At 55.7% G+C, this 24,787-nt stretch overlaps 11 protein-coding genes across 11 annotated transcripts; 6 read left to right on the forward strand and 5 right to left on the reverse strand.

The window, feature by feature from the left end:
• The first annotated feature begins 301 nt into the window (after positions 1–301).
• QBC33DRAFT_520714 (fatty acid hydroxylase superfamily-domain-containing protein) lies at positions 302–1,742 on the forward strand. Its single transcript, XM_060426397.1, has one exon. It carries the CDS (start codon positions 473–475, stop codon positions 1,241–1,243), a length of 771 nt encoding a protein of 256 aa, XP_060288488.1. The 5' UTR covers positions 302–472; the 3' UTR covers positions 1,244–1,742.
• Positions 1,743–3,311: 1,569 nt separating this feature from the next.
• Positions 3,312–7,122, forward strand: QBC33DRAFT_3742 (histidine kinase). The gene is made up of 6 exons (XM_060424012.1): positions 3,312–3,856; positions 3,927–5,406; positions 5,460–6,318; positions 6,396–6,717; positions 6,770–6,850; positions 6,925–7,122. Exons 1-6 carry the CDS (start codon positions 3,572–3,574, stop codon positions 7,066–7,068), a joined length of 3,171 nt encoding a protein of 1,056 aa, XP_060288489.1. The 5' UTR covers positions 3,312–3,571; the 3' UTR covers positions 7,069–7,122.
• A 333-nt stretch (positions 7,123–7,455) lies between these two features.
• Positions 7,456–9,275, reverse strand: QBC33DRAFT_520720 (uncharacterized protein). Its single transcript, XM_060426398.1, has one exon. The coding sequence runs from the start codon at positions 9,181–9,183 to the stop codon at positions 7,927–7,929; it is 1,257 nt and encodes a 418-aa protein (XP_060288490.1). The 5' UTR covers positions 9,184–9,275; the 3' UTR covers positions 7,456–7,926.
• A 251-nt stretch (positions 9,276–9,526) lies between these two features.
• On the forward strand, positions 9,527–10,199 carry QBC33DRAFT_574914 (P-loop containing nucleoside triphosphate hydrolase protein; the record flags this gene model as incomplete). The annotated part of the gene is made up of 2 exons (XM_060430787.1): positions 9,527–9,536; positions 9,610–10,199. The coding sequence occupies 2 exons, from the start codon at positions 9,527–9,529 to the stop codon at positions 10,197–10,199; spliced, it is 600 nt and encodes a 199-aa protein (XP_060288491.1).
• Positions 10,200–10,826: 627 nt separating this feature from the next.
• Positions 10,827–11,992, reverse strand: QBC33DRAFT_574915 (Septin spn2; the record flags this gene model as incomplete). The annotated part of the gene is made up of 3 exons (XM_060430788.1): positions 10,827–11,156; positions 11,216–11,778; positions 11,872–11,992. 3 exons carry the CDS (start codon positions 11,990–11,992, stop codon positions 10,827–10,829), a joined length of 1,014 nt encoding a protein of 337 aa, XP_060288492.1.
• Positions 11,993–12,356: 364 nt separating this feature from the next.
• Positions 12,357–15,130, forward strand: QBC33DRAFT_607890 (uncharacterized protein). Its single transcript, XM_060432346.1, has 3 exons — positions 12,357–12,963; positions 13,911–14,510; positions 14,582–15,130. Exons 1-3 carry the CDS (start codon positions 12,588–12,590, stop codon positions 14,983–14,985), a joined length of 1,380 nt encoding a protein of 459 aa, XP_060288493.1. The 5' UTR covers positions 12,357–12,587; the 3' UTR covers positions 14,986–15,130.
• An 87-nt stretch (positions 15,131–15,217) lies between these two features.
• QBC33DRAFT_3606 (uncharacterized protein) lies at positions 15,218–17,258 on the reverse strand. Its single transcript, XM_060423918.1, has 3 exons — positions 17,045–17,258; positions 16,692–16,990; positions 15,218–16,617 (listed from the first exon to the last, which is right to left on the reverse strand). The coding sequence occupies exons 2-3, from the start codon at positions 16,853–16,855 to the stop codon at positions 15,693–15,695; spliced, it is 1,089 nt and encodes a 362-aa protein (XP_060288494.1). The 5' UTR covers positions 16,856–16,990; positions 17,045–17,258; the 3' UTR covers positions 15,218–15,692.
• A 449-nt stretch (positions 17,259–17,707) lies between these two features.
• On the forward strand, positions 17,708–18,403 carry QBC33DRAFT_574917 (putative dna polymerase; the record flags this gene model as incomplete). The annotated part of the gene is made up of 2 exons (XM_060430789.1): positions 17,708–18,160; positions 18,233–18,403. 2 exons carry the CDS (start codon positions 17,708–17,710, stop codon positions 18,401–18,403), a joined length of 624 nt encoding a protein of 207 aa, XP_060288495.1.
• A 50-nt stretch (positions 18,404–18,453) lies between these two features.
• QBC33DRAFT_520735 (uncharacterized protein) lies at positions 18,454–20,404 on the reverse strand. Its single transcript, XM_060426399.1, has 4 exons — positions 19,552–20,404; positions 19,252–19,406; positions 18,834–19,194; positions 18,454–18,770 (listed from the first exon to the last, which is right to left on the reverse strand). The coding sequence occupies exons 1-4, from the start codon at positions 19,961–19,963 to the stop codon at positions 18,598–18,600; spliced, it is 1,101 nt and encodes a 366-aa protein (XP_060288496.1). The 5' UTR covers positions 19,964–20,404; the 3' UTR covers positions 18,454–18,597.
• QBC33DRAFT_3644 (uncharacterized protein) lies at positions 20,264–23,503 on the forward strand. The gene is made up of 7 exons (XM_060423944.1): positions 20,264–20,352; positions 20,447–20,807; positions 21,053–21,223; positions 21,284–22,285; positions 22,344–22,605; positions 22,688–22,772; positions 22,823–23,503. The coding sequence occupies exons 2-7, from the start codon at positions 20,658–20,660 to the stop codon at positions 23,136–23,138; spliced, it is 1,986 nt and encodes a 661-aa protein (XP_060288497.1). The 5' UTR covers positions 20,264–20,352; positions 20,447–20,657; the 3' UTR covers positions 23,139–23,503.
• Positions 23,217–24,402, reverse strand: QBC33DRAFT_574920 (uncharacterized protein; the record flags this gene model as incomplete). Its single annotated transcript, XM_060430790.1, has 4 exons — positions 23,217–23,368; positions 23,554–23,646; positions 23,792–24,065; positions 24,130–24,402. The coding sequence occupies 4 exons, from the start codon at positions 24,400–24,402 to the stop codon at positions 23,217–23,219; spliced, it is 792 nt and encodes a 263-aa protein (XP_060288498.1).
• Between the last annotated feature and the right edge of the window lie 385 nt (positions 24,403–24,787).

Consider the following 24,787-nt stretch of genomic DNA (forward strand, 5'->3'; position numbering starts at 1 on the left):
GGGCGAGATTGGATTGTGCCCCTAAACAGAGAAATACAATAATCCCAATCATTACTAGAGACATAATACACTGGGCATTCAAGGTATTCAATTTTGAACCGAAACTGATATTTGCACCCTTATCCTCATCTCAACCTTCTTGTATATAAAAGAAGAAACTGACTGAAAGGCGCTCTCATGTGGACCCCTGCTGATCTTCCTGTAAGCAAATTTTGCAGCTTTCCATTGGCCAATTCCGACAACCCCTGCCTCTAGTGTACGCTACTGCATAACAAGTCGCTCTAAATCGGACCCCCGCCCTCACAGTCACAAGGAGGAGGCAAATGCCGAGGCTCATATGAAGGTGGATAAAATCTTATAACTGGAATTCCTCTGAAGACAGGAAGAGACAGGATGGGCATCAACACATCGACACAATCCAGGTCACCCCCTATTGAAAGCTTGATATCCGTTGTGCGGAAACATCAAAAACATGGTCTCTCATCCATTTTCATCGCCCTCGTCTTGGTGGTCCGAGATCGTGGCGACGTATAATCCACACAAGATCGAGTTTGTCGGTACCCTCATAGTCCAGATATGTTCCTTCTGGCTCGTCTCCGCCTTTTACATCTCTCTCGACCACCTCCTGCCTTCCTTCTCGGCCCGGCACAAGATCCAGCCGGCGCCAAAGCAGCCCACCCGGGCTGAGATCTGGCACTGCCTTCGCGTCGTCTCCAGGAACCAGCTCATGTCCCTGGGCCTGGCGCTACTCAACACGACTGTATCGCTGAAGACGGGCCGACCTTGCGCCTTCCGGGTATCCGCCACCCCTCCGCCGCTCGCCGAGCTGGCCACGGAGCTCATCCTGTGCACGCTCATGCGCGAGGTGCTGTTCTACTACTCGCACCGGCTCCTGCACTCACCGCGCTTCTACCGAGCGATCCACAAGCAGCACCACAAGTTCACGGCGCCCGTGGCGCTGGCCGCCCAGTACGCCCACCCGGTCGAGCAACTGGTCGCCAACACCATGCCGGTGATGCTGCCGCCCCTGCTGCTGCGCAGCCACGTGCTGACCATGTGGGCCTTCCTGGGCTCCGTCCTGGTCGAGACCGCGACCGTACACAGCGGCTACGACTTCTTCGGCGGCGCCGCACGCATGCACGACGCGCATCACGAGCGCTTCAACGTCCACTTTGGCGTCATCGGGCTGTTGGACTGGGTCCATAAGACGGGGGGAAAGCCTGCGAGGGCGAAAGGAGAGTGATGGTGTTCGAATTCTCATTAGGGATCTAGCGGGACTCGGACATAGTCTTCCCAGAGAGTTGAGCATGTTAGTTAGAATCAATTCGGCACGAGATACAAGGACACGAGCATGGATGAGGATGGTTTCGGGGCTTTGAATTGCCCCCACCCCTCACTTGTCCTATTCAACTCGAAGGACACGATAAAGGGAGGTGGAGAGAGAGGGCCAAGCGAGGCAAGGGGGGAGGAGTTTAGGTTTCGTGATGAAGATGTCGGTCCTACCTGAGATGGCGAACTTTGATGGGGCTATCTATAATACAACGTAGCAGATGCATTAGAAAAGTTAGGAATTTGTATTGGCAAGGGCCGGCCCGGCTTTAAACTTGTCTGAGAAAGTGATGCTGTGGTTCTACATCTTAACAGAGAGCTACAATTTGTTCCTATTTTGTCTCGGGTGACATGGCATGAAGGGTTCAATGTCAACCCGAATACAAGGAGAGTAGCCCGCTCCGTTTCATGCGTTTCCGGGTTGTTTGCGTGATGAAATCGAAGTGTAGTTCCACTTGTCAGCTTGCATCTAAATTTAAGACGGTTAGCCAGTTTCTGGAGTAAATACTGAGAATTACGCAGCTCAGATAGAGCCACAAAGGATGTCAAGTCCGAGGGAGAATTAATTATTGCCCCATTCCTCATTTCGAGTCTCTGACAGCATCCAGTCCATCCTAGGAGCCCGCACGAGCATGGATGTTTCTCTTCGTTGGAAAGCCTCGTGAACTGGATGTAAGGGTGGAGGAGGAACCACAACTAGAACCACTTGCAGGTCCACCATTGTGTCTACTTCTTACCCTTGAGTGGAGGCATTAGAGGTGATGATCAAAGATCTACGTCGACCACAGGAGTGCGATCTCATCAACAGGTACTCCTACTGCACGCTCAATATCCACCTGTCACCAATCTACAACCCCTGAACGACAGAGGCTAGCTCCGAGACTCGCAAGAAAGGACCTCTCTACAACAGTCACCCGCAGCATCCTCTCTTCTTCTCTAGTCACATGCATGGCTTTTTTGAATTTCAACTTGTAGATGCTCTCCGTATTAAGACCTAGTAAATCCACGGTGGTCCGAGATCTTGTGTCGCCACCCAAGACAGGCGGGGTTGGTGGTCCCGTCAACGCCCAAGACCGGAAGAGCTTCCCCATCTGGCACGGAAAACTGGCTGCCTCCCTTGACGCCGATGATTTCTCCAGGGCGGGGAACCGGCCATAGGTCAGAGAGCAACTGTCTTAAAACTGCCAAATTTTATGCTGTATTTGTCTCCGGAGGCATCAGCTTTCAATTAGCAACGCGAGCTGATCTAGTTCTGTTTGGACCGCAATGAATCACGATTAGAGAAAAATCGAAGAAGAAATTAACCCTCGGCAAAAGCTGAGCTGAAGGACATATTAGGAATATCGATTGAATGAGGGGTTTGCCCAATCGCAGCCCCCCACCAGCCAGCCAGAAAGACTGTCAGATGTCAGAGCATATTATGACGAGCATTTGGGGACAATGCGTATTCCGGACAGTTGCACAGCTAGGTGACCTCCCCGCCCTCCATCAGCGGCGGATAATTTCGCGGGTGCATCGCGGGGAAAAATCGTAGGTGACGTACAACGTACGTCTCTTGAATGTGGATTTGCCAAACTTGACAGCCCTTGGGAGTCGGTCCAGGGTCCGAGCAATTACACTTAAGTATTTCAACCCTTGCTTACCTACGCACACCACACACATGACAGATAGTAGGCCATACCCGACGTGAGAGATGGAGATATCATGTTTTGGAGAATCCATTCATGTCCAGGCACCCATTATATATGACGGCCCGGTCGGCTGGGACATGGTCGGGAGAGCCGCATGCTGAAGCAGCAGGGGAATGCGCGTTCCAGACGCGGCCAAAGGCACCGCTGCGATGATCAGTTCAGGGGCTGAGTCGTATTGTTAGCGACAATGGGTCCCTGGAGGGTCCAAACGACGAATGGGAAAGGACAGGCACCCTCGCGCTAGCACCTACCACAGTATAGCGCCCAGTTGCCGCATTGCCGAGACCCACTAACCGCATCACGTGGCCGCAACCCCCAGCTCCGTGATTTGCAATCCCGCGAACTCGCAGGATTTCCGGGATCCCGAACCTCTTCTCTTTCGACGGTCAACCCCACAGTCCAAAGCCTTGTCTCTCGCAAGCTCGCAGTCGCCTTCAAGCCGCCCGGGTCCGGAAATATAGTGTTTCTATGACGAGAAGCACTTCGTTGGACCGCTCAAGCGTTGCGCTGCGTCCGCCCTGCGACACGGGCCGAGTCATGTTGTCGTCCAAATGAGGATTGGCATCCGCGAACAGCTTGCTGCCGTCGTCCTGCTCGCCGTTCTCATCAGCCTCAGCATTGTGTCGATCCCGACCTGGCTCTTTGTGAACAACTTTGTGGGCGATGTCAAGACCCAGGCTCTGGCCCTCACGGCCTCGCTCAAGGCTGCCCAGATCGCCTCCGTCCTGGACCAGCTGCTTGTAATCAGCAACAGCATAACTACACGTGGTCTCATTCAGGACTCTCTGCGTCGCTACTACACCGGGAATGCGAACCAGTCCGATTGGGATGCCGCCGTGAGTAGCACCACATCTACCTCGCCTCACTTCCCGTGTGTCCTTCGTCCCTATGCTCACAACCTTGCAGGCTGGGACTCTGGTATCTGCGCTACAATCCAGCTCCTTTGTCGACCTGCTTCAAGCAAGGGTCTACACGCGTAACACCACAGTTGACCCTTTTGGTGATCCCATCGCTGTTCTCAACGTGACGGCGAGCGTAGAGGATGAAATTGAGCTGCCCTTCGCACATCCTAATGGCTCGAGTGTCCATCTTGGTGACCCGGACCAGGGCTTCCCCCCCCAGCTCTACCCAAATCTCACCCATGGCCCCGATTCCGCCAACGTGGAAGCATTTCCCACTGTGTCGGTAACCACAAAGAACATGCTCCTCTTGGGACCGCTGATTATCAACGAGACGTACGCCCTCGTGTCTATAACTCAGCCCATGTTCAACAGCTTCAACAAGAAAGAGGTCATTGGCTACATCACCATCGTTGCTGCTGCGAAGGAGCTCTTCAAGATCGAGACCTCGCCCGAGGGATTGGACAACACAGGCCTCACCTTGCTGTTAGGGCCCGATACAACATGGAATCGGTTCAACAACTCTTATCCGACGGCGAACAGGACCACAGCCGGCGACCCTGAAATCCTTGCGGATGCACCCGTCAAGTTCGTCATTCCAGTGGTGCCACGAGAGGGCCAGCCCGAGCGACATTCTGCTCCCGAGCCAGGAATGGCCCTCACCTTTTCTCTTTCCCGCTTCCCGGCGGCTCTCAATGCCTACGCTGATCAAATCAAGGCGGTGAACAATGCCACCGGTCTTCTCGAGACCGTGAACGAGAATGGCGTGGCCGTCGCCGTCGGGGCGGCCAGGCCACCCACATCTCTCGTTGACTGGGTGGTGATTGTGGAGCAGACTCGGGGAGAGGCGCTAGCTCCAGTACGACTCCTCAGGAATATTCTGCTCATCTGTGTCTTCACGACGGTTGGCCTGGCCCTCCTCATCGCCCTGCCATTCGCGCATCTAAGCGTGTTGCCCATCAGGAGGCTGAAGGTGGCCACGCAACAATTCGCCGCATCGCCTGGCTATGACCACGAGTCCCAGCATGGGGGTGACGCCAGATCTGGGCACAGCTCGAAGCCGCCCTCGAATCAAAAAGGTATGGCACACTGGGCGAGGAAGATTCTGGGTGGGTACGAGAAACCGACACTCGCCAGCATCGATGGAGGTCCTGGAAGGGTGGTTAAGATCCCGGGGAAAATCCAAGTGAGGAATCACCTCGTCGTTGACGAGCTAACCGATCTTACGGGAACCTTCAACGAGATGTCCGACGAACTCATGCGCCAGTACACACAACTTGAGGACAAGGTGGCAGAGCGGACGAAGGAACTGGAGCTGAGCAAGAAGGCTGCCGAGACTGCGAACCAGGCCAAGACGGTATTCATCGCCAATGTTTCGCACGAGCTGAAAACGCCCTTGAACGGGATCCTGGGCATGTGCTCCGTTTGCATGGTAGAAAATGACTTGGGACGCATAAAACGGTCTTTGAAGACAGTCTACGAATCAGGTAAGGTCACTGTCCTCGTCCCTCAGCTCTAATCGCTCATGAACCATGTCCAGGAACTCTACTTCTACGATTGTTGGAGGACCTTCTCGATTTTGCCAGGCACGAAGCAGGGCAGCCAACGCGACTTGAAGAGAAGCTATTTTCCCTGGGCGACTTCGGAAAGCAGATTTCGGCCTTCTTCGCCAAGGATTCACGGGAACGCAACATCGATTTCTCCATCTCGTACATTGACGCCGAGACTTTCGGCCAAGAGTTGCGAATAGACAGGTCTGCGTCGCTCCGGAGTGTCCCCCCCGCCCGGCGTTATGATGTGGCACATACCAGGGACATGCACGTCTGGGGCGACCAGCACCGGATCCTGCAGATCGTCATTAACCTCATTAGTAACAGCTTGAAATTCACCCCCGCCCATGGCCGCGTCGAATTGCGGATCAGCTGTCTTGGCGAGATAGCTGGTGTACCCGATGTTGAACGGCCGGGGGGCGTCAGCCAGCCCAATGGTGATGCTGGGCTCAAATCCGAATCGAGTTCTGTCGTCGAGGCTACAAATCCCTCGAGACCTGGCTCCCCTCTTCGAAATGGTGTGGGACTAGATGCGAGGCAAGACGCGTCAGAAAGCGCCTCCTCACAGTCGCAGGGCCAGGCCGGGCGGGCACCTCACCCGCCCCTCTCCTCCAGACCCTACCTCTTCGAGTTCGAAGTCGAGGATACCGGCCACGGAATCCCCGAGGAGATCCAGCAACGCGTGTTCGAGCCGTTCATCCAAGGGGAGATCGGCCTCGCGCGCAAATATGGCGGCACAGGGCTGGGATTGGCGATTTGTCGCCAGCTGGCCACCCTGATGGGAGGATCCATCAGCTTGACGAGCACACCTGATATTGGATCCACATTTACCATGCGCGCCCCCCTCAGGTAGGCTCTGTCACTGCGCTCTTCATTCCTTGCACAAAATCACTGCCCTCCTCTTTCAAGAAGCTGACATGGACCAGGGTATCGCTTGTTCCACCCTCCAACGAGGCCTCGCGAAGGGCCAGTTTCGACTCGCTCCAGCAACTCAAGCCAGAGGATGGCGAGTTGGCCTTGGCCGCACTAGAGGCTAGACACGCACGCTCGCTAGACCTTCCGAGGCCTGGCAGCCCACTGAATCCTTCTGCGCAACAGGGAAAAGCTGGCCCGATGGCGAAATCCTCTGGTATCGCGAATGGGAAGACGGGACTGAGGGTGTTGGTTGCGGATGACAACGCCACTAACCTTGAAGTCCTGACTCGAATGTTGCTCCTCGAAAAGGTCCACGATGTCGAGGTTGTCATGGTAAGCTCCCACACCCGCACGACCGCTCCCTACCGTTACTGACAGCATACAGGACGGCCAGGTCGCGTACGAGAAAGTCAGAGAGGCCATGGAGCTCGGTAGTCGTTTCGATATCATATTCATGGACATTCAGGTAGGCATTTGCTCCCACTCCCCACCAACCAACCCACCCCCCCCCCCCCAGGCAGACCCTAACAGGCAATACAGATGCCAGAAGTCGACGGGCTCGAGAGCACTCGATTAATCCGGAAACTGGGGTACACGGCACCCATTATAGCACTGTCTGCCTTTGCGGAAGAAGGAGTTGCCAAGGAGTGCACGGAGGCCGGGGTCGACAAATTCTTGAGGTAAGGGAGTCCCCTGCCCCGAGTCTTTATTCGCGATGATCATCCACCTGACAAGATCCAATTAGCAAACCAATAAACCGAAACGCCATCAAGGAGGTCTTGCAGGCCTTCTGCGGGGCAGGATGTGGCGTCGAAACATCCGGTACGATCAAGGAAAAGTCTGAGATTCACACAGTGAGCGCGTCAGATAAACCGGCCGTCACATAGTTGTTTTCTTGGACGGGGGAGCTGGATCAACCCGCTCGTATATTTCACGGCATCTACAAAAAGTGGCATTTTGTGGGATTGTACTGTACAGTTATTGCGTCTGGTGCAAATGGGCGGACCTGCATCTGTTTTTTTTTTGTTGGCGTTCCGGATACCCAAGGATAGATCTCTTGGAATTTAATAATAGCGGCAATCGTTCGCGTCTTATATTGTACTGTATGATTGGGTGGCTAGCTGGCTTCTCTTGAAGTAATCTTGCATTTTCCTCTATTTTCGTTGTTGGGGTCGGTGTAGTAGTTGGAATCATAAAAGGGGGTGCGGGTGGGGGGTTGGCGTTGTTTTCCCCTCTTGTTCAGAGGCACCGCAGGGGGCCATCTTGAGGAACTAAAGCTCTCTCATCACAAGGTTCTCAGTGAAATGTGCAGGCCCGTCTGGCTAGCCAGCACAGGGGGCCAGCGCAACAGTCACTTTCCATTTAGAAGAACCAACCCTTTTTCTCAGCAATATCTTCATTTGTTTTTGTTGGTAGGGGTTGGCAGTAGGAGGATCTCGTAAACTTGCGCCACATCCAAGAGATCCTCATCCGCGGCGGCGGCTTATCTATTTCAGACCTGGCTAGGTATTCACATGGTATTGGCAGGTGTCTGTTTCATGTTTACGACTGATTCTCCAAGCCGCTTCGCTGCTGGCCATCCCACCATCTCCTGAGCCCAGCAACATCGCACCACCCCAACTCCAAAGGCTCCTCGAACCACCACCGTCTCCCATGCTTGGGACGGTCGCTCGAGTACTTCTTCAGGCTACCACCATCGAACCTATGGTTCTTGACCCCCAGGATAAGCACCACGCTTCCAACCCTTGGGTTGAAGTCATCTGGGTCGAGAAAAACGGTCAGCAGGACTTGCTTGTTTGTCGACGGATCGGCTAGCCTTGCAGTCCGCTGATGGTACGGAGGCAGGTGGGAAGGCTCCACCTCGGAGAGCGACGCGACGATGGCAAGGACGTTGACCATCCAGTTCTGCTTGTAGGGAAGGCTGGGGATTGCCCGCAAGGAGGTGAGCTTCAGGGGTTTGGTTGCGTCGTCGGAAGCCCAGTGTGGAGCCACGTCTTGAGTGCGCGTGGCTGCGTTGGCTTGTTGTTTTGGAGGATCCTCTCCGCGATCTGCTGGGAGCTCAGATGTATGTTTGTTGGCAACGTCGTCCAAATCGGGTGCCTTGTTCCCCGGCTCCGGCACCCCCACAGAATCCATATCACCAGCCTTCGCCGGGAGCCTTGGATCCGATGGCTTCGCTTCGGAGACGGACGGAGCGGCGCCCGTGTTTCGTTCCGCCCGATCTCCGGGGAAATGCTCCCCTTTTCCCATCACAGCACCCTGGTTGGCACCGCTGTTAACCTGGCGTCCAATAGGATCCGTCTCCTGCTGCCGTGTCTTAAGCATCCCCAGATAGGCATTGTTCCAGCCCACTGTGACGAGATCCTCCACAAGCAGATAGACCATCTTCTCGTGGCCCCTCCTCCTCCTCAGCGGGCCCGCCAGGTTCTCCGCGCCGTCATCCTCGACATCCTCCACGCCGCCGGCCAGGTTCACCCAGCGAACCTCGAACCTGTCGATCCTGACGTAGCACCCTGCATAGACCTGCCCGTCGTCCACGAAGCCGTGCATCTCGGCGCCCAGCAGAGCCTGGATGCACAGCTCTCCATCGCCGAGGAGGGTTCGCACGGCGCGGTACTTGCTGCCGACGGCGATGGAGGAATCGACGCTCTCGACGAGGAACACCGACCCCGGGACACAGTAGCGCGTGCGAAGGATGTCGGCGATCAGCGGCTTGGGCGTGAAGGGGTGCGCGGGGTCGAGAGGGGCAATCACGTTCTCGTCCGGTGGGGAAGAAGGTGTTTGCGCCGGCGCGGACATCGGAACGACGTGTGAGATGGCATTTCGGTAGGCATGAGTGACAGGTCTCGGCAGCGTTGGTTAAGACAATTATTCCACAAACAGAACTCTTGAGGTGTGGAGCGCCGGGAGAATGGAGGTTCTCATAATAATCAACCCTAACCCTCACCTGGACCAACAGCCATTTAACTTCACCGCCTACATTTCTGCCAAACTCAGATGTCGACCACAAATGTCCACAGGCCTTTTCCCTCCGCAGATGATTTCTAGGATCTCAATAGCCAGTATTGCTCGCGCAACCCTCCGATACCCAAGTTCATCCTCCGCCAGATTCCACCTCTCCGTCCCCCGGTTCTCACCCGCAATGGCGCCCAGTACGTTCCCACGAAACCCGTTCAAAAAACTCATGCTTCCTTCCCCTAACTAACGAACCCCCCCCCTCCACAGCATCCCCACCCACCGACCGCCGCCCCCTCGTCATCTCCGGCCCCAGCGGCGTCGGCAAAGGCACGCTCCTCAAGCGTCTCTTCGCGCACGGCTCGGGAGACGAGTTCGCCTTCTCCGTCTCGCACACCACGCGCGCCCCCCGCCCGGGCGAGCGCGACGGCGTCGAGTACCACTTCGTGAGCGGCGACGACTTCGAGGCGCTAGCCGGGGCGGGTGGTTTCGTGGAGCACGCGCGGTTTGGCGGGAACCGGTACGGGACGAGCCGGCGGGCGCTGGACGAGCAGACGGCGCGGGGCCGCGTCGTCGTCCTCGACATCGAGATGGAGGGCGTCAAGCAGATCAAGTCGTCCGGCATCCCGGCCCGCTACGTCTTCGTCGCCCCGCCGTCCGAGGAGGAGCTCGAGAGGCGGCTGCGCGGCCGCGGCACCGAGTCCGCCGAGAGCGTCCAGAGGAGACTCGACCAGGCCAAGCTCGAGCTGGAGTATGCCAAGACGCCGGGCGTGCATGACAAGGTGATCGTGAATGATGATCTGGAGACGGCTTACAAGGAGCTGGAGGATTTTGTTTATGCGCCAGCACCGTCGTCTTGAACAGCTTGGGTTTATGACTGTTCTGAGGGGAGAGCGCGGGACCACGAGCGAGGGACCACGAGTGAGGATCCGAGGATCCGAGACGAGCGAGACGCATTGCAAGCATGGGAAAATATTACATACAGCAGCATAGATACCACGAGGAGGCCCTGCCATTGGCATACTTCGAATTGACATGGACAAACAAATTCAACAGCGAGGACGTTCACATTCGACAGCCTGCCGTAACAGTTCGTTGAATTCCGCCAGGTATCAAAACTAGAAACTAGCTCTCTATTAGAGTAACAAGGGCTGGGCGAATTAAGGAAAAAAAGGTAGGAAGATGCCAAGAAGCTTCGAGGGGGGGAATACTAAAAGGAAATAAGGCTAAGTAAGGTCCAGTCCGTGGAATACTGATTTGCCAACAAGACACAAAACACCATAGGCCAAGGGGATATTGACCTGCAATCGCATATCAACTCCATTCGTCCCCTCTCCCACCCATCTCTCCGTCGACCGCCATTTTGGTGGCATAAGCAAGGTCCTCAAAATAGCTTCCACTGGGATATCGGGCTTGTCATAGGCGTAGCCCTTGGAGGGGCGGCCGAATGCAGGGCAGCTGCCCACACAGCCTGCAGGATAGTCGACTTAGTAACCGTTCATGGTCATGCGTTGCGAGCTCCGGCTCATCTCCCGCTCGGCAGCCGGGCTGATTGGCCTGCTGCCATGGCCCTGCGCGCTGCTCTCCTTTAGGGCGAGAAGCTGCTTGGCACGGAAGGTCTCGTAGTGGATCTGAGACGTGGTCTCGATGAGATCCTGGAGGTGCGTTCGGAGGAGGAAGTCTCGCAGGTAGACAAATTCGCAGTGGGTTTCGTCCTCAACATTGATAACACCCCACCGGTTCTGGCGGCCACGAACCTGCTTGCCATTCACGATGATAGACTTCTCGGATCCGACCACGGCGAAGGGGATGAGGCCCTGCGATAAAAAGGTTAGATACGTGGCTTGCGATGAGAGAAAAGGCCAGCGATGCTTACCTTGATCTGGCTGTTGACGACTCTCTCCTCCTCATCGAACTCGTCATTGTCGTAAGGGTACATCTTCAAGTTGTGGAACGCGAATTCCTCCTTGATGCGCTCCTTGAAAGCCTGTCGCTCCTCAAGGGTGAGGGAATCCGCCTTAGCAATGACGGGGACAACATTTACTACGTCCGAGAGCTTCTTCAGCACTACAATGTCGATCGGCTTAAGCGAGTGACCCGAGGGCTGGATGAAGAACAAGCAGCAGTGGATCCGGGTGTCCTGGATGTAGCGCTCGCGCTGGGCGGTGAGCTCCTTGCGCAGGTAGGCTGAGTGCTGGTCCTTGATGTACTTCACGATGGGATCCCAGCAGCGGTCGTTGTTGATGAGATCGCCATAGCCCGGGGTGTCGACGATGTTCAATCGCAGGCGGACGCCGTTCTCCTCGATGATGTGCGAAACGGGGTGGATCTCGGTGGTGGATCGGATGACCTCCTCGGGATGAAGTCTGCCCTTGGACTCGATCAGGTGCGAGGCGAAGATGGTGTTGATCAAGGTTGACTTGCCCAAACCGGTCTGGCCTGAAAGGGGGAAGCACGAGATGCGTCAGTTCGGTTCTGAGCTCAACGGACGAGTTATCTGGAAAATTGGTGCAGGTGACGGGGCAGACTCACCAACACAGATGATGTTGAACTGGAATCCGCGCTTCAAGAGCTTGCGCTCAATCTGGGAGGTGATGCTGTCGAAACCAACGTGGCTCTGCGGGTAGATGGTAGCTGCCGGCATGGACGCCATTTCTGCGGTTGAGGACGAATGAAGCTGACAGAGCTTTTTCTCTTTTCCCAAAAAGCAATTGCCAAGTGCTCTCGTCTAGAGGAGGATGGATTGGATTCGGAAACGTGTTTTGGATTGGGGATCGTAACGATGAATTGGCGGAGTTGGAGGCAGGGAATTTCTTCGCACTTTCCCGCCTTCTTCTTCACGACCTGCCAAACAATAATTTCCGTTCCAGGGGTTGTCTTGGGCTGGGGAAAAGGGGAAGGGACATGCGGTGTGTGATTGGTGGTTATGGGTCTGTGCATCTACCACCGGTTAATTGGGTTTAGCGCATATCCTCTTGCTCCGAACGTTGGGGTCCGTGCGAGCCTCGCAGATTTTCGAAGCTCTTTCATCAGTCTCGAAATCAGTCGAGCTTCTGTTGAGAGCGAAATAATAACGGCGACGGCAACGCGGCTGCGACTGACTTTAACTGCAAGAGCTTGACGTATCAACTGGGCGCCTCTCCTACTGGCGCAAATTTCAGCAACCCCGAACGAGCAACCACCCAGCCGTTCGTCCTTGACCACGAGCTTCGATTCAATATCTCCCAAGACATTGAAACACCTTCAAGATGGCATTGGCAGCTCCATCTCTCCGAATGCTCCCAGCGGGCTCGTCTCTACTGTCGCGGATCTTGCCGGTAGCCGCCTCGCCGACCCCCAGACTGAGTTCGGCCTTGACCCGGCAGCTCTCCCTTCCTCTCTTTCCCTCAATAGTCCTCGCAATTCCCGCCTCCTTCCAGCTCAGCCTGCCGTCGATACCCTCATTACTTGAAGATATATGGGAGTCAGTTCTCAGGGCAGTCCCGAAGAAGAAGACGTCACACATGAAGAAGAGGCACAGGCAAATGGCAGGAAAGGCATTGAAGGATGTCACAGCTCTTTGCAAATGTCCAGCATGTGGCCAGTCCAAGAGGATGCATTACCTCTGTCCTCACTGTACAACGAGTAGGCCATCTCCCGTTGCCATATTCATGGCATATTCTGACAGATAATTACAGAGCTGCGAACGTTGGACAAGGAGCAACCGTTGGATATTCAGTGATTAAGTGTGGACTCCGATTCCGCCAGCAAACCGGGCAGGGGCGTTGGTGGGCATTGGGATAGCAATCATGCATGGCAATGGCTTGTAGTGCGCTCGCCGCGAGAGCGACGCTGTTTTTATACTCGGGCCTTAGGTCAAACTGTACATCAGCACTGTACCTATATATCAATGGAGTGGAAGGCATTGCATTAACCCAGCAGGATGGGCTTTCAGACGTGCACTATGAGGAGGCTCAGTTCTGTCATTACCTCACAATGTTAAATACCACAGTAATGGCGGCAACATGGGAATCCATTTTAAGTAGGTAGAGTGTGGAGTTGATATGATGTGATGGCAGCTCCTGGACTGGCTCCAGTTGCACCTTTTCTTATCCTCCATGCTTTCACGTAAGGGAGATAACTTAAGAACCAAAGATGAGTTGATCAAGTCTATACCCATGCCTTTTCCAGGTACGTCGTCGAGATTCAACTGGCGCACTCTTTTTATTAGTAGAATCTGGGAGGGTATCCAAAGACGTCACATTTCGACCCCACATCGCGACCTCTTCCCAAACCACTGCATATAAAGCTCAGGTTTGCGAAAACACCCCTAAAGACGCGACACATGGACCGATAGCAATGGTATGTGGCCAGCCCCTACACCAGCCAGATCAGCGTTACTCACAATCTCCAGTCCAAGCAATATTTAACCACGCACACGGTGGACAATGGTAGGCTCAATCTCTCTGTCCCTCTGCAACGCCGCCCCGCCATCCCAACCCCACCACACGAAGCTCAACAGCTCTCGACACCCTCACCCTCCCATCCTCTCTCTCTCAATTCAAAAGCTCCCCCGACTAACAGACACCCAGCCCACATAACCGACATATTCTCCCTGGCGCCGACGCCGACGGGCCTCCTCTCGGCCAGCGGCTCGTCGACGCTGCACATCCACTCGACCGCCTCGCCGACCTTCCCGCTCGTCCAGTCCGTCAACGGCGCCCACCGCCTCGGCATCCACCACGCGTGCACCTCGCGTGGCGGGCCCGGCCGCGTCGCCGTCACCGCCGGCTTCGGCGGCGAGATCAAGATCTGGACCTGCAAGGAGGCCACCGCCGACGAGTGGGCGCTGTGGCACGAGATCCGACGCGGCGGGGGCGGCGGCGGGGAAACAGCCGACGGCACTGATGCCACTGCGGATGTCGGCAAGACCGGGGACGCCTGGGCTATTGCCCTGAGCGCAGACGAGAATTACCTGGCCGTCACGACCCACGATGGGAAGATCCACGTGTGGGATCTGGTGGGCAAGCGGAGGATACAGACGTACGAGACCGGCAGCGGCGCCGGCGGGGGGAGCTTCGGCCTAGCGGTGGATCTGAGCAGGGATGGGAGGTTGACGGCCAGCGGCCACCAGAGCGGTGCTGTCTATGTGTTCAACAACGACACGGGGAGGATGGTCTATTCGCTTTCTGGTGAGTTTGTTTTGTTTGCTCCCTTCACTTACTTCTCCTGGTTTGTCCGGCCATGGCTGACATCCATACAGGCCTTGCCAAGCCCGTTCGGGCGGTGGCATTTTCGCCGGGCTGCAAACGCCTCGCCGCGGCCGGGGACGCGGGCATCATCGCCCTGTACGACATGGAGCACGGCGAGCACGTGGGCAACCTCTCGCCCAGCGGCAGCAGCAACGCGTGGATCACTAGCATAGACTGGAACGGCACGGGCGAGTACCTGCTGAGCGGGTCGCTGGATGGCAAGGTCCGCGTCTGGGACGTCGAGCGGGGGGTCTGCGTGGCCACCCACAGCGAGACGGACAAGGCGCTCTGGAGCGTGCGTTGGCTGCCCAAGTCAGACAAGGCTCCGGTGCCGGGTATGGGGCGAGGGGAGATGTTCTGCGCTGCTGGGGCTAACCGGAGTATCACGTTTTATCGAGAGGCAACGGGCATATGAATTAGGTCGGTAGTTTGCCAGTTGCGGAAAACCTGGTGCCTCGTGTCTACGTGGAAAATACGATGGGGAAAGACTTCATTGATTCAATTTCTTTGTGGCTCTGGTAATGCAATAGAGAAAATCTTAGGACTGCTCATTCGCCGTTCCCCTCCTGGATATCATAGAAACCCGTCTGTAACCTTTCCCCCCCTTTTTGCCCCTATCATGAAAAATGAACAAATCATGGATCTCCCTCGTCAAGTATATCGGACCATTATGAGGCGGCGCTTCCCCGAGAGGCTGGGGGGCCCCTCGTAGCGGAAGAACTCCGGGGTAACCGCGCGGTTCTCGAACTCGTCGAGGTCCCGCATCATCGCCATGGCGGGCGACTCTTGGCGGACGATCGAGCAGGCCTCGTGACAGACTCGCAGGTAGCGCAGGCGCGGGCAGTGCCGGGCGAGCTCCAACTTCGAGACGCGCTGGAGGAGGTGCACGCCGTGCACCCGGGGCCCGTACCAGCTGCGGTGCCGCTTCCGCTCGATGGTCTTCGCGTCCCAGTCTTGCTCGTGTCTGCACATCCTGCAGCGCAGCCACAGGTGCTCGAGGTTTGGCATCCCGGCGAGCGGTTTGGTGAACGCAGAGTCGTAAAAGTCTCGGTGGATCTCCATCGACAGGGTCCGGACCGTGGAGATGGAACTCAGCCCAAAGTCTATACCCTTGGCTCTCGCTCAGTCGAGGGAGCCAGAGTGCTCAGGTCTGATGGCACGCTGATGGGTGCCAAAGGCAGCGAGGAGAGTGTGATACGAATGGCTCGGGTGGACCAACTGGTGGACTTCCCAGTCGCTAATGTGAAGCCCAAGCTTCGACATGTACCCCCAATCGACGGCCGCGAGTGCCCTGGCCACGACAGTGGTGAGGTGAAGCAGTGACAAGACTCGGAGGTTAGGGAAGAAGTTGGGTAGGGAGGAAGCCAACCAGGCAAATCCATCACTGCCATAGCTGGCCGTCAATATGCAATGAACGGGTCGTTTGACGACACCGATGATACCTCTATTGAATATGGCGAGGTCATTCAACTTGGTCAGATCCATGAAGCTAGAGAGGGCCTGCATTCCTTGGATTTTGTCGTCTTCATCGAATGCCACCCCCTGAAAACCAACAAATCCTTTGATTAGCATCATGCTCATGCCGAGTTTCAGGGATGTCAGCTTCAGCTGCACGCCTTCTTTCTTCAGGTACTCCTCGCAAAGATTGGGGAAGAAGTTGGCATATTCCGGCTGGGTATTGCATCGCGTGGTGTAAGGATGGCCGCCCCCTCGGCAATCTGTAAAGGTTGCGTGCTGCTCGATGAGCTCGTTATGGTTCAGGGAGATGCCAAGCTCGAGTAGCCCCGGAGAGTTGATAAGGATACCAACGATATCCTCCACCCACTGGGAAACATTGCCGCGAAGGTTATAAAGTCTCAGAGAGGTTAGATGGGCAGGAAAAGAGAGTGGGCACGGCTCGCTGATGTATGCTAGTTCTCTGGAATGCAGGGCTGACCGTGTTTTCTCCAACACAGAGCTCAGCGATTCTGCTGAAAGTTGCTCGATATGAGGACAGAGACGGTGAATTTCCTTGATCGTCAGCTTTGTGATATGCGTGTTGCGCCACCTAAATAGACACCTTCAATCAGTCCTCCACCGGAATACGGCAACTTGAAGAAAAGATGGGGTGGGGTTTATTACACTATCTTCCTCAGATTCGGGGTGTGACTGGTCAAGCGGACAATTTGTTCCTGGAGGATCTTCCAGGCTTTCAGACGACTCGTGGTAGGCACTCCATAGGTCGGATCGGAGAAGTTATCAAGCTCTAGGGATTTGGTGCAGACCAGCCAATGGCTAGCAATCATGCGGTCAATAGTGTCATCGGAAGCCACACAATCCTGTCCGCGGAGACTGATATGGGAATAGAGGGCTAGCGAGAACACGGCGTTTAGTCGCTTGTTGACCAGGCACAAGGCATGGAGCGATTTCCTAGAGTAGATCTGAGGCCCTGTTAGTGGTGGCCACCATCGAAATAAATGCTCGCTGCGACCTACATGATCTCCAATCGTGGTAAGGCAATCCCCCACACTCAAAAACCTGCGACACGGCACTTTCTTCCGCCATGGGCGTAATGTCGGAAAACAGAAGTCGATCTACTGGATTCCGTTTTGATCCCAAATCATATTCTTTTGATTCGGGAGGAGTCATGACTCTTTGTTAAACAAAAAAAAGAGTCACACTCGGGGTGAAAGATGGCTGTCTCCTGGTTCACATGGCATGCACAGGTTAAGAAGTTGGTAATGGCAAGCCTGGAAAATCTTCTATTAGAAAGACCGACTGGCCTTTAGTAGGACCTCTTGGGAAAACACCGCCAACACATGACCTTGACAAAGTTGGGAAAGCAAGACGAAGTACCTATAATTCACTGTGTGACATGTCTGCCCATTGTAGAAGCCCACGGGCTGTTTGGTGTTTGTGCAGTATAAGCCGACTTGCACTACACTCTCAAGTCACATGACATCGTGGGGCTTTGGCGTTGCCCCGCCAGCAACCTGTGCCCGGTCCCCGTTTTTGTCGCCACTTGACTCTCCCATCGTCATTCAACGGTACCTACCTTTATGATTGAAAATAAACGCCAAATATCAGGTTACCTATCCAACTGCTCATCCCAGCCATTTGGCGCCCTTATCATACCTCATAACCCCATAAGTACCAAAATGCCCTCCACCCGCAAATCCACAGGCGGACGCCAGGCTACGGGCCCAGGCAAGCAGTCGACCCTATCCTTCAGCCACCGGGTGACTAAGACGGTGCCCAAGTCGGCCAAGGACTCCGTCATCCCCCCGTCCATCGCCAAGCCGGCCCAACCAGAGAAGGCGAAGCCCACAGAGCCCGAGGACGAAGCCGACGACGTCCAGGTCGAGCCCACGCCGGAGCCGGAGCCGGAGCTGGAGCTGGAGCTGGAGCCGGAGCTGGATGAGGACCAGGAATCCGAGATAGTTCCCGAGAAGTCGGAGGCGGAGTTGGCGGCCGAGAAGGTCAGCAATGCGGCGATCGAGCGCTACTGGCGCAAGCTCGAATCCCAGCGCATGGCCAAGCAGGTCCACCAGGAGGGCCTGAGCACGGGCGAGAGGGTGCTGCGGTATTTCGACGTGAGCTCACAGTATGGGGTGCGTACCAAGTCTTTTCTCCTCTCTTGTTCCGTCCCCGTCGCGTACATCCCAGGCTAATTTAGATTACAGCCCTGCATGGGAATCAGCCGCGTTAGGCGATGGCAGCGAGCGCAGAAGTTGGGCCTCAGCCCGCCGATCGAGGTTCTTGCTGTGCTGTTGAAGGAGGAGGCGAAGGGCAACAGCGGGATCGAGAAGGCACACATGGACGAAATCATGAATCCCACTGCCGCCGCCGCTTGATCCCGTGTCTGCCGCCTGTGTATGATTTCACGATGAGGGCGTTATGAGGCGTGACAATTTGGGGGAAAACTGGCTTATGTTGATTTTACGGTCGTTGAGGAAGGGGATACCAACTTGTTTGGAACCGATATCGGATGTCACGCCAACGGCAAGTGTTTCCAAGAGTCATGGCTACCTAACCTAGTATTGATCGGTCAGTACCAGATGCTTCTGGTCCTGTGGTGTGGAGCAGTCTCCTTTCCCGACGCCTCCAATTTCTTGACGGTGTCATACAAGAAGAAATCTATCAGGATTGCATTGATATCCGCATCAGGGTGATTCCTTATAATCTCCCTCCTGATGAGCTCGACACACCAGATGCTGCATGCTATAGGCACATCTTGTCAGCAACCACAGCGGAGCAATGTACATGGCTTGGGCGCCTACTCACCTCTTAGCTGCATCTCCCAGCTGGAGCCGCTCTCAATGACTTTCAAGCCCCGAATGGCTGCACCCAACGGCGGGCTATAGAATATACAGCCTAGGCCGTGCAACATCTGGGGGACCCGATAGTCGGCAAACATGGTGATCTTGTCGATATCCCTGAAGGCACCGTGGCTCTCGCCGCCGAAACACGCCCACAGATCGGCAACAAAGATCTGCGCCCGCTTGAGGAGGCGTATCGGCTTGCGGCGACCTTCGAAAGTGTGCTCGTCGCGGAAGCACGCAAAGTCGCGCGCCAAAAGGTTTACAAGCGCCGCTGCGGAGCCGTCGGCGGCGGCCACGAGGTTCGCAACGCTACATTGGTATCTCTAATAGGGCATGGTCAGGAGAGCGGGCAGGCCAGGCGTCGGAGCAAGCCGACGTACTTCATATAGGACCTGGCCGGCCTCCCGCAGGCAGGCTAACCGTTCTTCTAGGAGGGGTATCTCTTCATCGGTGCTAGACCTGAAGACCTGCCTCAGGGCATCTAGTGTGCACTCATCCTCGCTCTGCCAGAAATGGGGGTCGGTTATGGGCACGCCTTCTCACAACGGTTAACTCTGTAGGGTATGGCGTTGCGAAACAAGCCGCCGTACACACTTGATGACGGGCCCCGGGGCGCCGCTTCTGGCCACTTGGCCGCGCACCTAATAAATGGGGGAGAGGCGTCACGTCACTCGACCAACCTTCATCCAACGCCCGCTGCAGGGACGCGACAAGACTCCAGTAGCCGGTCCACCGTTTGTCGCGGTAAGACACGGCGAACCGCTCGGCATCCGGCAGCTCGGACCAGAAAGAGAAATTCAGGAGGTCCATAGTGAAAATGAAGGCAACGGTGCTCTCATCCTTCGTCTTTGGGTGCAGCTCGGCCTCAGACCAGCTCGCAGTGGAGTAGTTCTTCTGCTGCATCTGGGCGAAGATAGCGGCGGCGGCATTCTTGGTCGACCGCATGTCCACCGCCACGTCGATAGAGTTGTCGTAGACATATTCGGCACCTTCAAGCACCCCTGTCTCTGGTTCCTCGTTGAGTGACGCCTGTCCTATGAAATGCTGGCGGAGGAGAGCCAGAAGCTCGGGATCGGCCTCATCATCAGACATGGCGTTTTGCTGCCTCAGTGAGTCCTTTGAGAGACAGAAATGCGGGCAAATATGTCCAGGCACGCAGTATATGGAACGAATTAGGCAAGGCTCTCATGCATCCTCATTCTCCATTACTAAAAAGGACAAAAGCATTGATGGACGTTTTTCGGTGTGGGAGGCTCTGGGCTTGTAGGGCCGTGCCACTTTCTCCCGTTGGCTGCACTAAAATAGTACCTACACTAGCAGGCATCTCCAATAGTTCGGCGGCACTGAATGCTGGGTACACCTGAATCTTATGTTGGTCAGGCTGGTGAAAACAGAGAGACGGAAAATACGAGTCATGGTCTCGTTGAACCTAAGGTTGTCTGCAGTATTTCGCCTTTTAGTGATGTGTCACTAAAGTTCCAGTTTGTTACCTTCCCTGCAAAACCACCACCTTCTTCGAGCAGCTTCCCTTGTTGGTGCAATTACCTTACGTAATCAGGCTAACCTTCATTTGAGTGGTCACAACTTCTCTTCAGCAGTGCCCATCAACCCACCACTAAAATTTTCGGCGCATTTTCTAATAAGGCTGACCCGCGATCGCTTGTCGCGGCCGGCTGAACATCCGAGGCTACGAACCGAATTCCCCACGGCCTCCTTCCTTGGAAGCAATTCGTCTGGACGAAACTCCTCCGTCGCTTCCGCCATTTCATAGCTGTGTTCAACCAGCATGGCTACGCAGGGGCAGATACCCGTGCCTATGACGACGATGCCCCAGAACCACGTTGTCGTGCCCGTCGCGCCCGTCGCGCCTGTCTTGACTCGAGACAGCTTCAACTCCCAATCACTGGGCCGTGCCACAAATGCGCATGTCAAACAGGTACGTCTCTGAGGATCCCCGCACAGTTCCCATTGACGAAACGGCCGTTTGCTATTTCCATCACGAGGCTGGCGGCACAGCTTAAAGCCCGGTCCATGCTCTTCTCTGGGCCTTCTTAAACTTTGCCTTAAACTTAAACTTCTCTTCCTTCCTAACCAACCCCTACGCTTTTCCTACGCTGTTTTCAAGCCATGGCACCTGCCGGCGATCTTCAATCCGAATCCGGGCTAACTTTGGCCTCGCAGGCGCGCGTGCTGATGGTGGGCGCTGGAGGGATCGGATGCGAACTCCTCAAGAACCTCGCTCTCACGGGCTTCGGCGAAATCCACGTTGTCGACCTCGACACCATCGACCTCAGTAACCTGAACCGCCAATTCCTCTTCCGGCAGGAACATATCAAGAAATCGAAGGCCCTGGTACGGTTACAACCACAGCTTCCACGGTCCTGGTTGGATACAGACTGACGCGGATTACAGGTAGCGACCGAGGCGGCGCAGCGATTCAACCCCGACGTCAAGATCGTTGCTCACCATGCCAACATCAAGGACTCGGAGTTTAACGTGCAGTGGTTTAGGGGCTTCAACATCGTATTCAACGCCCTTGACAACTTGGAGGCGCGGCGGCACGTCAACAAGATGTGCCTGGCTTCCGATGTCCCGTTAATTGAGAGTGGCACCACTGGCTTCAACGGCCAAGTACAGGTCATCAAGAAGGGCGTGACCGCATGCTACGACTGCACGCCGAAAGAAACACCCAAATCATTCCCGGTCTGCACGATTCGGAGCACGCCGAGCCAGCCCATCCACTGCATCGTCTGGGGCAAGAGCTACCTCCTCAACGAAATCTTCGGAGTTAGCGAGGATGCATCCGCGTTCGACCATTCGGAGGACCAGGACAATGCCGAGGAGATCGCGGAGCTCAGGAGGGAATCAGAGGAGTTGAGAAGGATCCAACAGTCTATGGGGACCGTCGAGTTCCCACAGCTACTCTTCGACAAGGTCTTCAATAAGGATGTTGTGCGGCTGAGATCAATGGAGGACATGTGGAAGTCGAGAAAGCCGCCAGAGCCGCTCGACTACGAATTCCTGACTGAGAAGGCCGCCGACGCCGCCGCATCAAGCGATTCCATACTCGCGGACGGACAGAAGGTGTGGTCCTTGGAGGAGAGCTTCGTCGTTTTCAACAACAGTTTGGGCCGGCTCAGCAGGCGCATGCTCGATCTGAAAGAGAACCAAGGCTCCGGGCCACAGCCCATGATCACCTTCGATAAGGACGATGAAGACACGCTTGACTTTGTTGCCGCGAGTGCGAATATCAGATCTGCGATATTTGGCATTGACCGGAAATCTCGATTTGATATCAAGCAGATGGCCGGCAACATCATCCCGGCGATTGCGACAACAAATGCCATCGTCGCTGGCCTTTGCGTCCTCGAGTCTTTCAAGGTCCTTCGGGGGGAGTATGACCAAGCAAGAGAGGTAAAAATACTTGATCTAGTAGCTGGTTTGGTGTGTGTTTGCTGACCCCATGTGGCAGGTATTTCTGACGCCCTTTGCCTTTGCAAGACTCCTCGCGTCAGATAGGCCGAGAAGACCAGATCCAGACTGCCCGGTGTGCAGCGTGTACAGCACCTCCGTCTACGTCGACCTTTCGCGAGCGACACTCAACGACCTAGTCGAAGACTTCCTGAGGCTCGAGCTGGGATATGGCGGGAAGGAGATCTCTGTCAGCAACGACGTTGGCATTCTTTACGATCCCGACGAGACGGAGAACTTGGACAAGAAGCTGAGCGAACTTGGTAAGCTTTCTTCTTTTTCTATTTCCTTCTCGTACAATCAACTCCCTACTTGCAAATCTTATACATACTAAACCCGGTCCAGGTATCAGTCAAGACAGCTGCATAACCATCGTTGACGATGACGACGACGACCCCTTCGTCAATGTCATAGTGAACATCCAGGAGGCGTAAGTTCCTCGAAACACCCGTCACTTCGCATCCGCTGACATGCATAAAGAAAAGAACCGCTGGGCGGCGGTAAACCAATCCAAGGCAACGCGGCAGATACGAAGCCCGAGATCCCGCGGAAACCCAAGAAGACGCCTACGACAGAAGACAACGGCGTCGGCGCCACCACGAATGGCAAGCATGCCGTGACCGACGAGGCCAGCAACAAAGGGACGAACTTGAAGCGGCCTCGAGCCGATGAGCCGGACGAAGCTACGCCAACCAAAAAGGCCAGATTTGCGGGTGAGGCGCCCGCCACTGACGATGACGTGATCCTTGTTGACGGCGACTCGTCGGGCGGTGCCATTGTCGTTGACGACGACTGATACGACGGACGCTGGGGGATAGGTAGTCTGTAGGTTTACGTGTATTGCTGACAAGACGTTTTTTACACGCAACGGCCATCAAGTGGCACTCAAACCTCCATCGAGGTTGAGAATGCAATTGCTGGCATAGGGATTCTTAGCAAGGAACGCGGCTGCATCGGCCACCTCGTCGACGTGGCCGAACCGTCTCAGGGGGATCCTGTCCTTCAACTCCTCCTGAGCAGAAAGATCTGGCGCACACATGTACATTAGCCTAGGATCGCAAGGATAGAGGTTCTGATTTTCAGGCATGGTTTCAGGAATGGCTGGTTTGGAGGGAAAGGAGCAGCGCGCTAGGGGACCGCGGGGCGCGGCCATGGGACGAGAGCAATCCGTAAAAAAGGATATTGCTTCTGGATACGGTTTCTGGACTTACTTTCTGTCATCCGGGTGTCGATGTAACCAGGAACCAAGGCATTGACGCGGATACCCCAGCGGCCGAGCTCCTGAGAGAGGGATGTAGTTAAACCTGTTAACCAGTAGATAAAAGGCACGGTTAGATACTCTCCCCTACCGGGGCCCAAGAAAGAGAGAATAGGCAAGAAGATAAAACAACAATTAAGACCCAGTACCGGACTCGAAATCGGTGGGTGTGCAAACGTGTGCGAACTCACCAAGAATGCCGGCCTTTGAGGCGGCGTAGACGGAAGCGCCGGCACGGCCCTTGGTCGCCAGCAGGCTGGACACGTTGATGATGCAGCCGCCGCTGCCGTCGCCGCCGCCGGGCCTACCGGCGCGGGCCATCATGCGCCGGCTCGCGTGCTTGCAGCCCCAGATGGCGGCCCGCAGGTTCGTGTCGAGCGCGCCGGCCACGTCGTCGTCGTCCAGCCGGATCAGGAGCCGGTCCGTGCTCACGCCGGCGCAGTTGACGAGGACGTCGACGTCGGGCTTTTGGGGGAAGGGGGTTGCGTTAATGGGGTGCGGAGGGAGAAAGGGTATGGGGTGGACTTACGTGTTTGGCGAAGAGCTCGATCCAGTCCTTTTGCCCGCTGATGGCCTCGCAGACGTGGCCGTGGAGACGGGGTTGGGCGTCAGTCCTGCCCGGGTCCGACTCGGGGGGTCGGATTCCTGGCTGCAGCCTCCGGACGGCGTCGTCCACCCTCGCGGCGTTGCGGCCGACCAGGCAGACATTGGCGCCCTCGCCCAGGAAGCGCTTGGCGATGGCGAACCCGATGCCCTGGTTGCCGCCTGTGACGATGCACTTCTTGCCCGCCAGAGACCACATGTTTGTCTGTCTGGCTCGGGATTCTTTCTACTCACTTGCCGAGTCGTGATGATGGCGCTGTGATAACATCGGATGCCAAGATTGGATAAGGTGTACGCAGGACAGACGTAATTTGTGATTGGACAAGTCGAAAGCACATGCAAATTTGGGGAGCTGAAGAATAACCTTACTGTACGGAGTACCTAGCGAGCTAGCCGGAGCGTCCAGGGGTCTTGCCAAACCCCTGTCTACCCCCGCCAGGCTCCAGTTGATAAACTTTGGGAAATTTGGAGTGGGCGGCGACGGTGGTCGAGATGGACGCTTGCTCTCTGCAAGTCTTTGGGACTTGCGCCTCGGCCCAAGAAACGCAGCGGGACCGTTGAAAAATCCACCAGTCCGTCTTCAA

This window comes from Phialemonium atrogriseum, assembly GCF_030411735.1.
Source record: "Phialemonium atrogriseum strain 8032-3 unplaced genomic scaffold QBC33scaffold_1, whole genome shotgun sequence".
NCBI classification, from domain to species: domain Eukaryota; kingdom Fungi; phylum Ascomycota; class Sordariomycetes; order Cephalothecales; family Cephalothecaceae; genus Phialemonium; species Phialemonium atrogriseum.

What these genes read in the sequence shown, in the direction of transcription:
- QBC33DRAFT_520714 (XM_060426397.1), top strand. Translation starts at nt 473, where the DNA reads ATGGTCTCTCATCCATTTTCATCGCCCTCGTCTTGGTGGTCCGAGATC.
- QBC33DRAFT_3742 (XM_060424012.1), top strand. Translation starts at nt 3,572, where the DNA reads ATGAGGATTGGCATCCGCGAACAGCTTGCTGCCGTCGTCCTGCTCGCC. An exon ending in AGTCCGATTGGGATGCCGCC is followed by an intron (nt 3,857 to 3,926) that starts GTGAGTAGCACC and finishes ACAACCTTGCAG; the next exon opens with GCTGGGACTCTGGTATCTGC. An exon ending in TCATATTCATGGACATTCAG is followed by an intron (nt 6,851 to 6,924) that starts GTAGGCATTTGC and finishes CAGGCAATACAG; the next exon opens with ATGCCAGAAGTCGACGGGCT.
- QBC33DRAFT_520720 (XM_060426398.1), bottom strand. Translation starts at nt 9,183, where the DNA reads ATGTCCGCGCCGGCGCAAACACCTTCTTCCCCACCGGACGAGAACGTG.
- QBC33DRAFT_607890 (XM_060432346.1), top strand. Translation starts at nt 12,588, where the DNA reads ATGGCATTGGCAGCTCCATCTCTCCGAATGCTCCCAGCGGGCTCGTCT. An exon ending in CTGTCCTCACTGTACAACGA is followed by an intron (nt 12,964 to 13,910) that starts GTAGGCCATCTC and finishes ACAGACACCCAG; the next exon opens with CCCACATAACCGACATATTC. An exon ending in GATGGTCTATTCGCTTTCTG is followed by an intron (nt 14,511 to 14,581) that starts GTGAGTTTGTTT and finishes ACATCCATACAG; the next exon opens with GCCTTGCCAAGCCCGTTCGG.
- QBC33DRAFT_3606 (XM_060423918.1), bottom strand. Translation starts at nt 16,855, where the DNA reads ATGATTGCTAGCCATTGGCTGGTCTGCACCAAATCCCTAGAGCTTGAT. An exon ending in CCGAATCTGAGGAAGATAGT is followed by an intron (nt 16,618 to 16,691) that starts GTAATAAACCCC and finishes GTGTCTATTTAG; the next exon opens with GTGGCGCAACACGCATATCA.
- QBC33DRAFT_520735 (XM_060426399.1), bottom strand. Translation starts at nt 19,963, where the DNA reads ATGTCTGATGATGAGGCCGATCCCGAGCTTCTGGCTCTCCTCCGCCAG. An exon ending in CCGGCCAGGTCCTATATGAA is followed by an intron (nt 19,195 to 19,251) that starts GTACGTCGGCTT and finishes ATGCCCTATTAG; the next exon opens with AGATACCAATGTAGCGTTGC. An exon ending in CTGGGAGATGCAGCTAAGAG is followed by an intron (nt 18,771 to 18,833) that starts GTGAGTAGGCGC and finishes ATGTGCCTATAG; the next exon opens with CATGCAGCATCTGGTGTGTC.
- QBC33DRAFT_3644 (XM_060423944.1), top strand. Translation starts at nt 20,658, where the DNA reads ATGGCTACGCAGGGGCAGATACCCGTGCCTATGACGACGATGCCCCAG. An exon ending in AGTATGACCAAGCAAGAGAG is followed by an intron (nt 22,286 to 22,343) that starts GTAAAAATACTT and finishes CCCATGTGGCAG; the next exon opens with GTATTTCTGACGCCCTTTGC. An exon ending in ATAGTGAACATCCAGGAGGC is followed by an intron (nt 22,773 to 22,822) that starts GTAAGTTCCTCG and finishes ACATGCATAAAG; the next exon opens with AAAAGAACCGCTGGGCGGCG.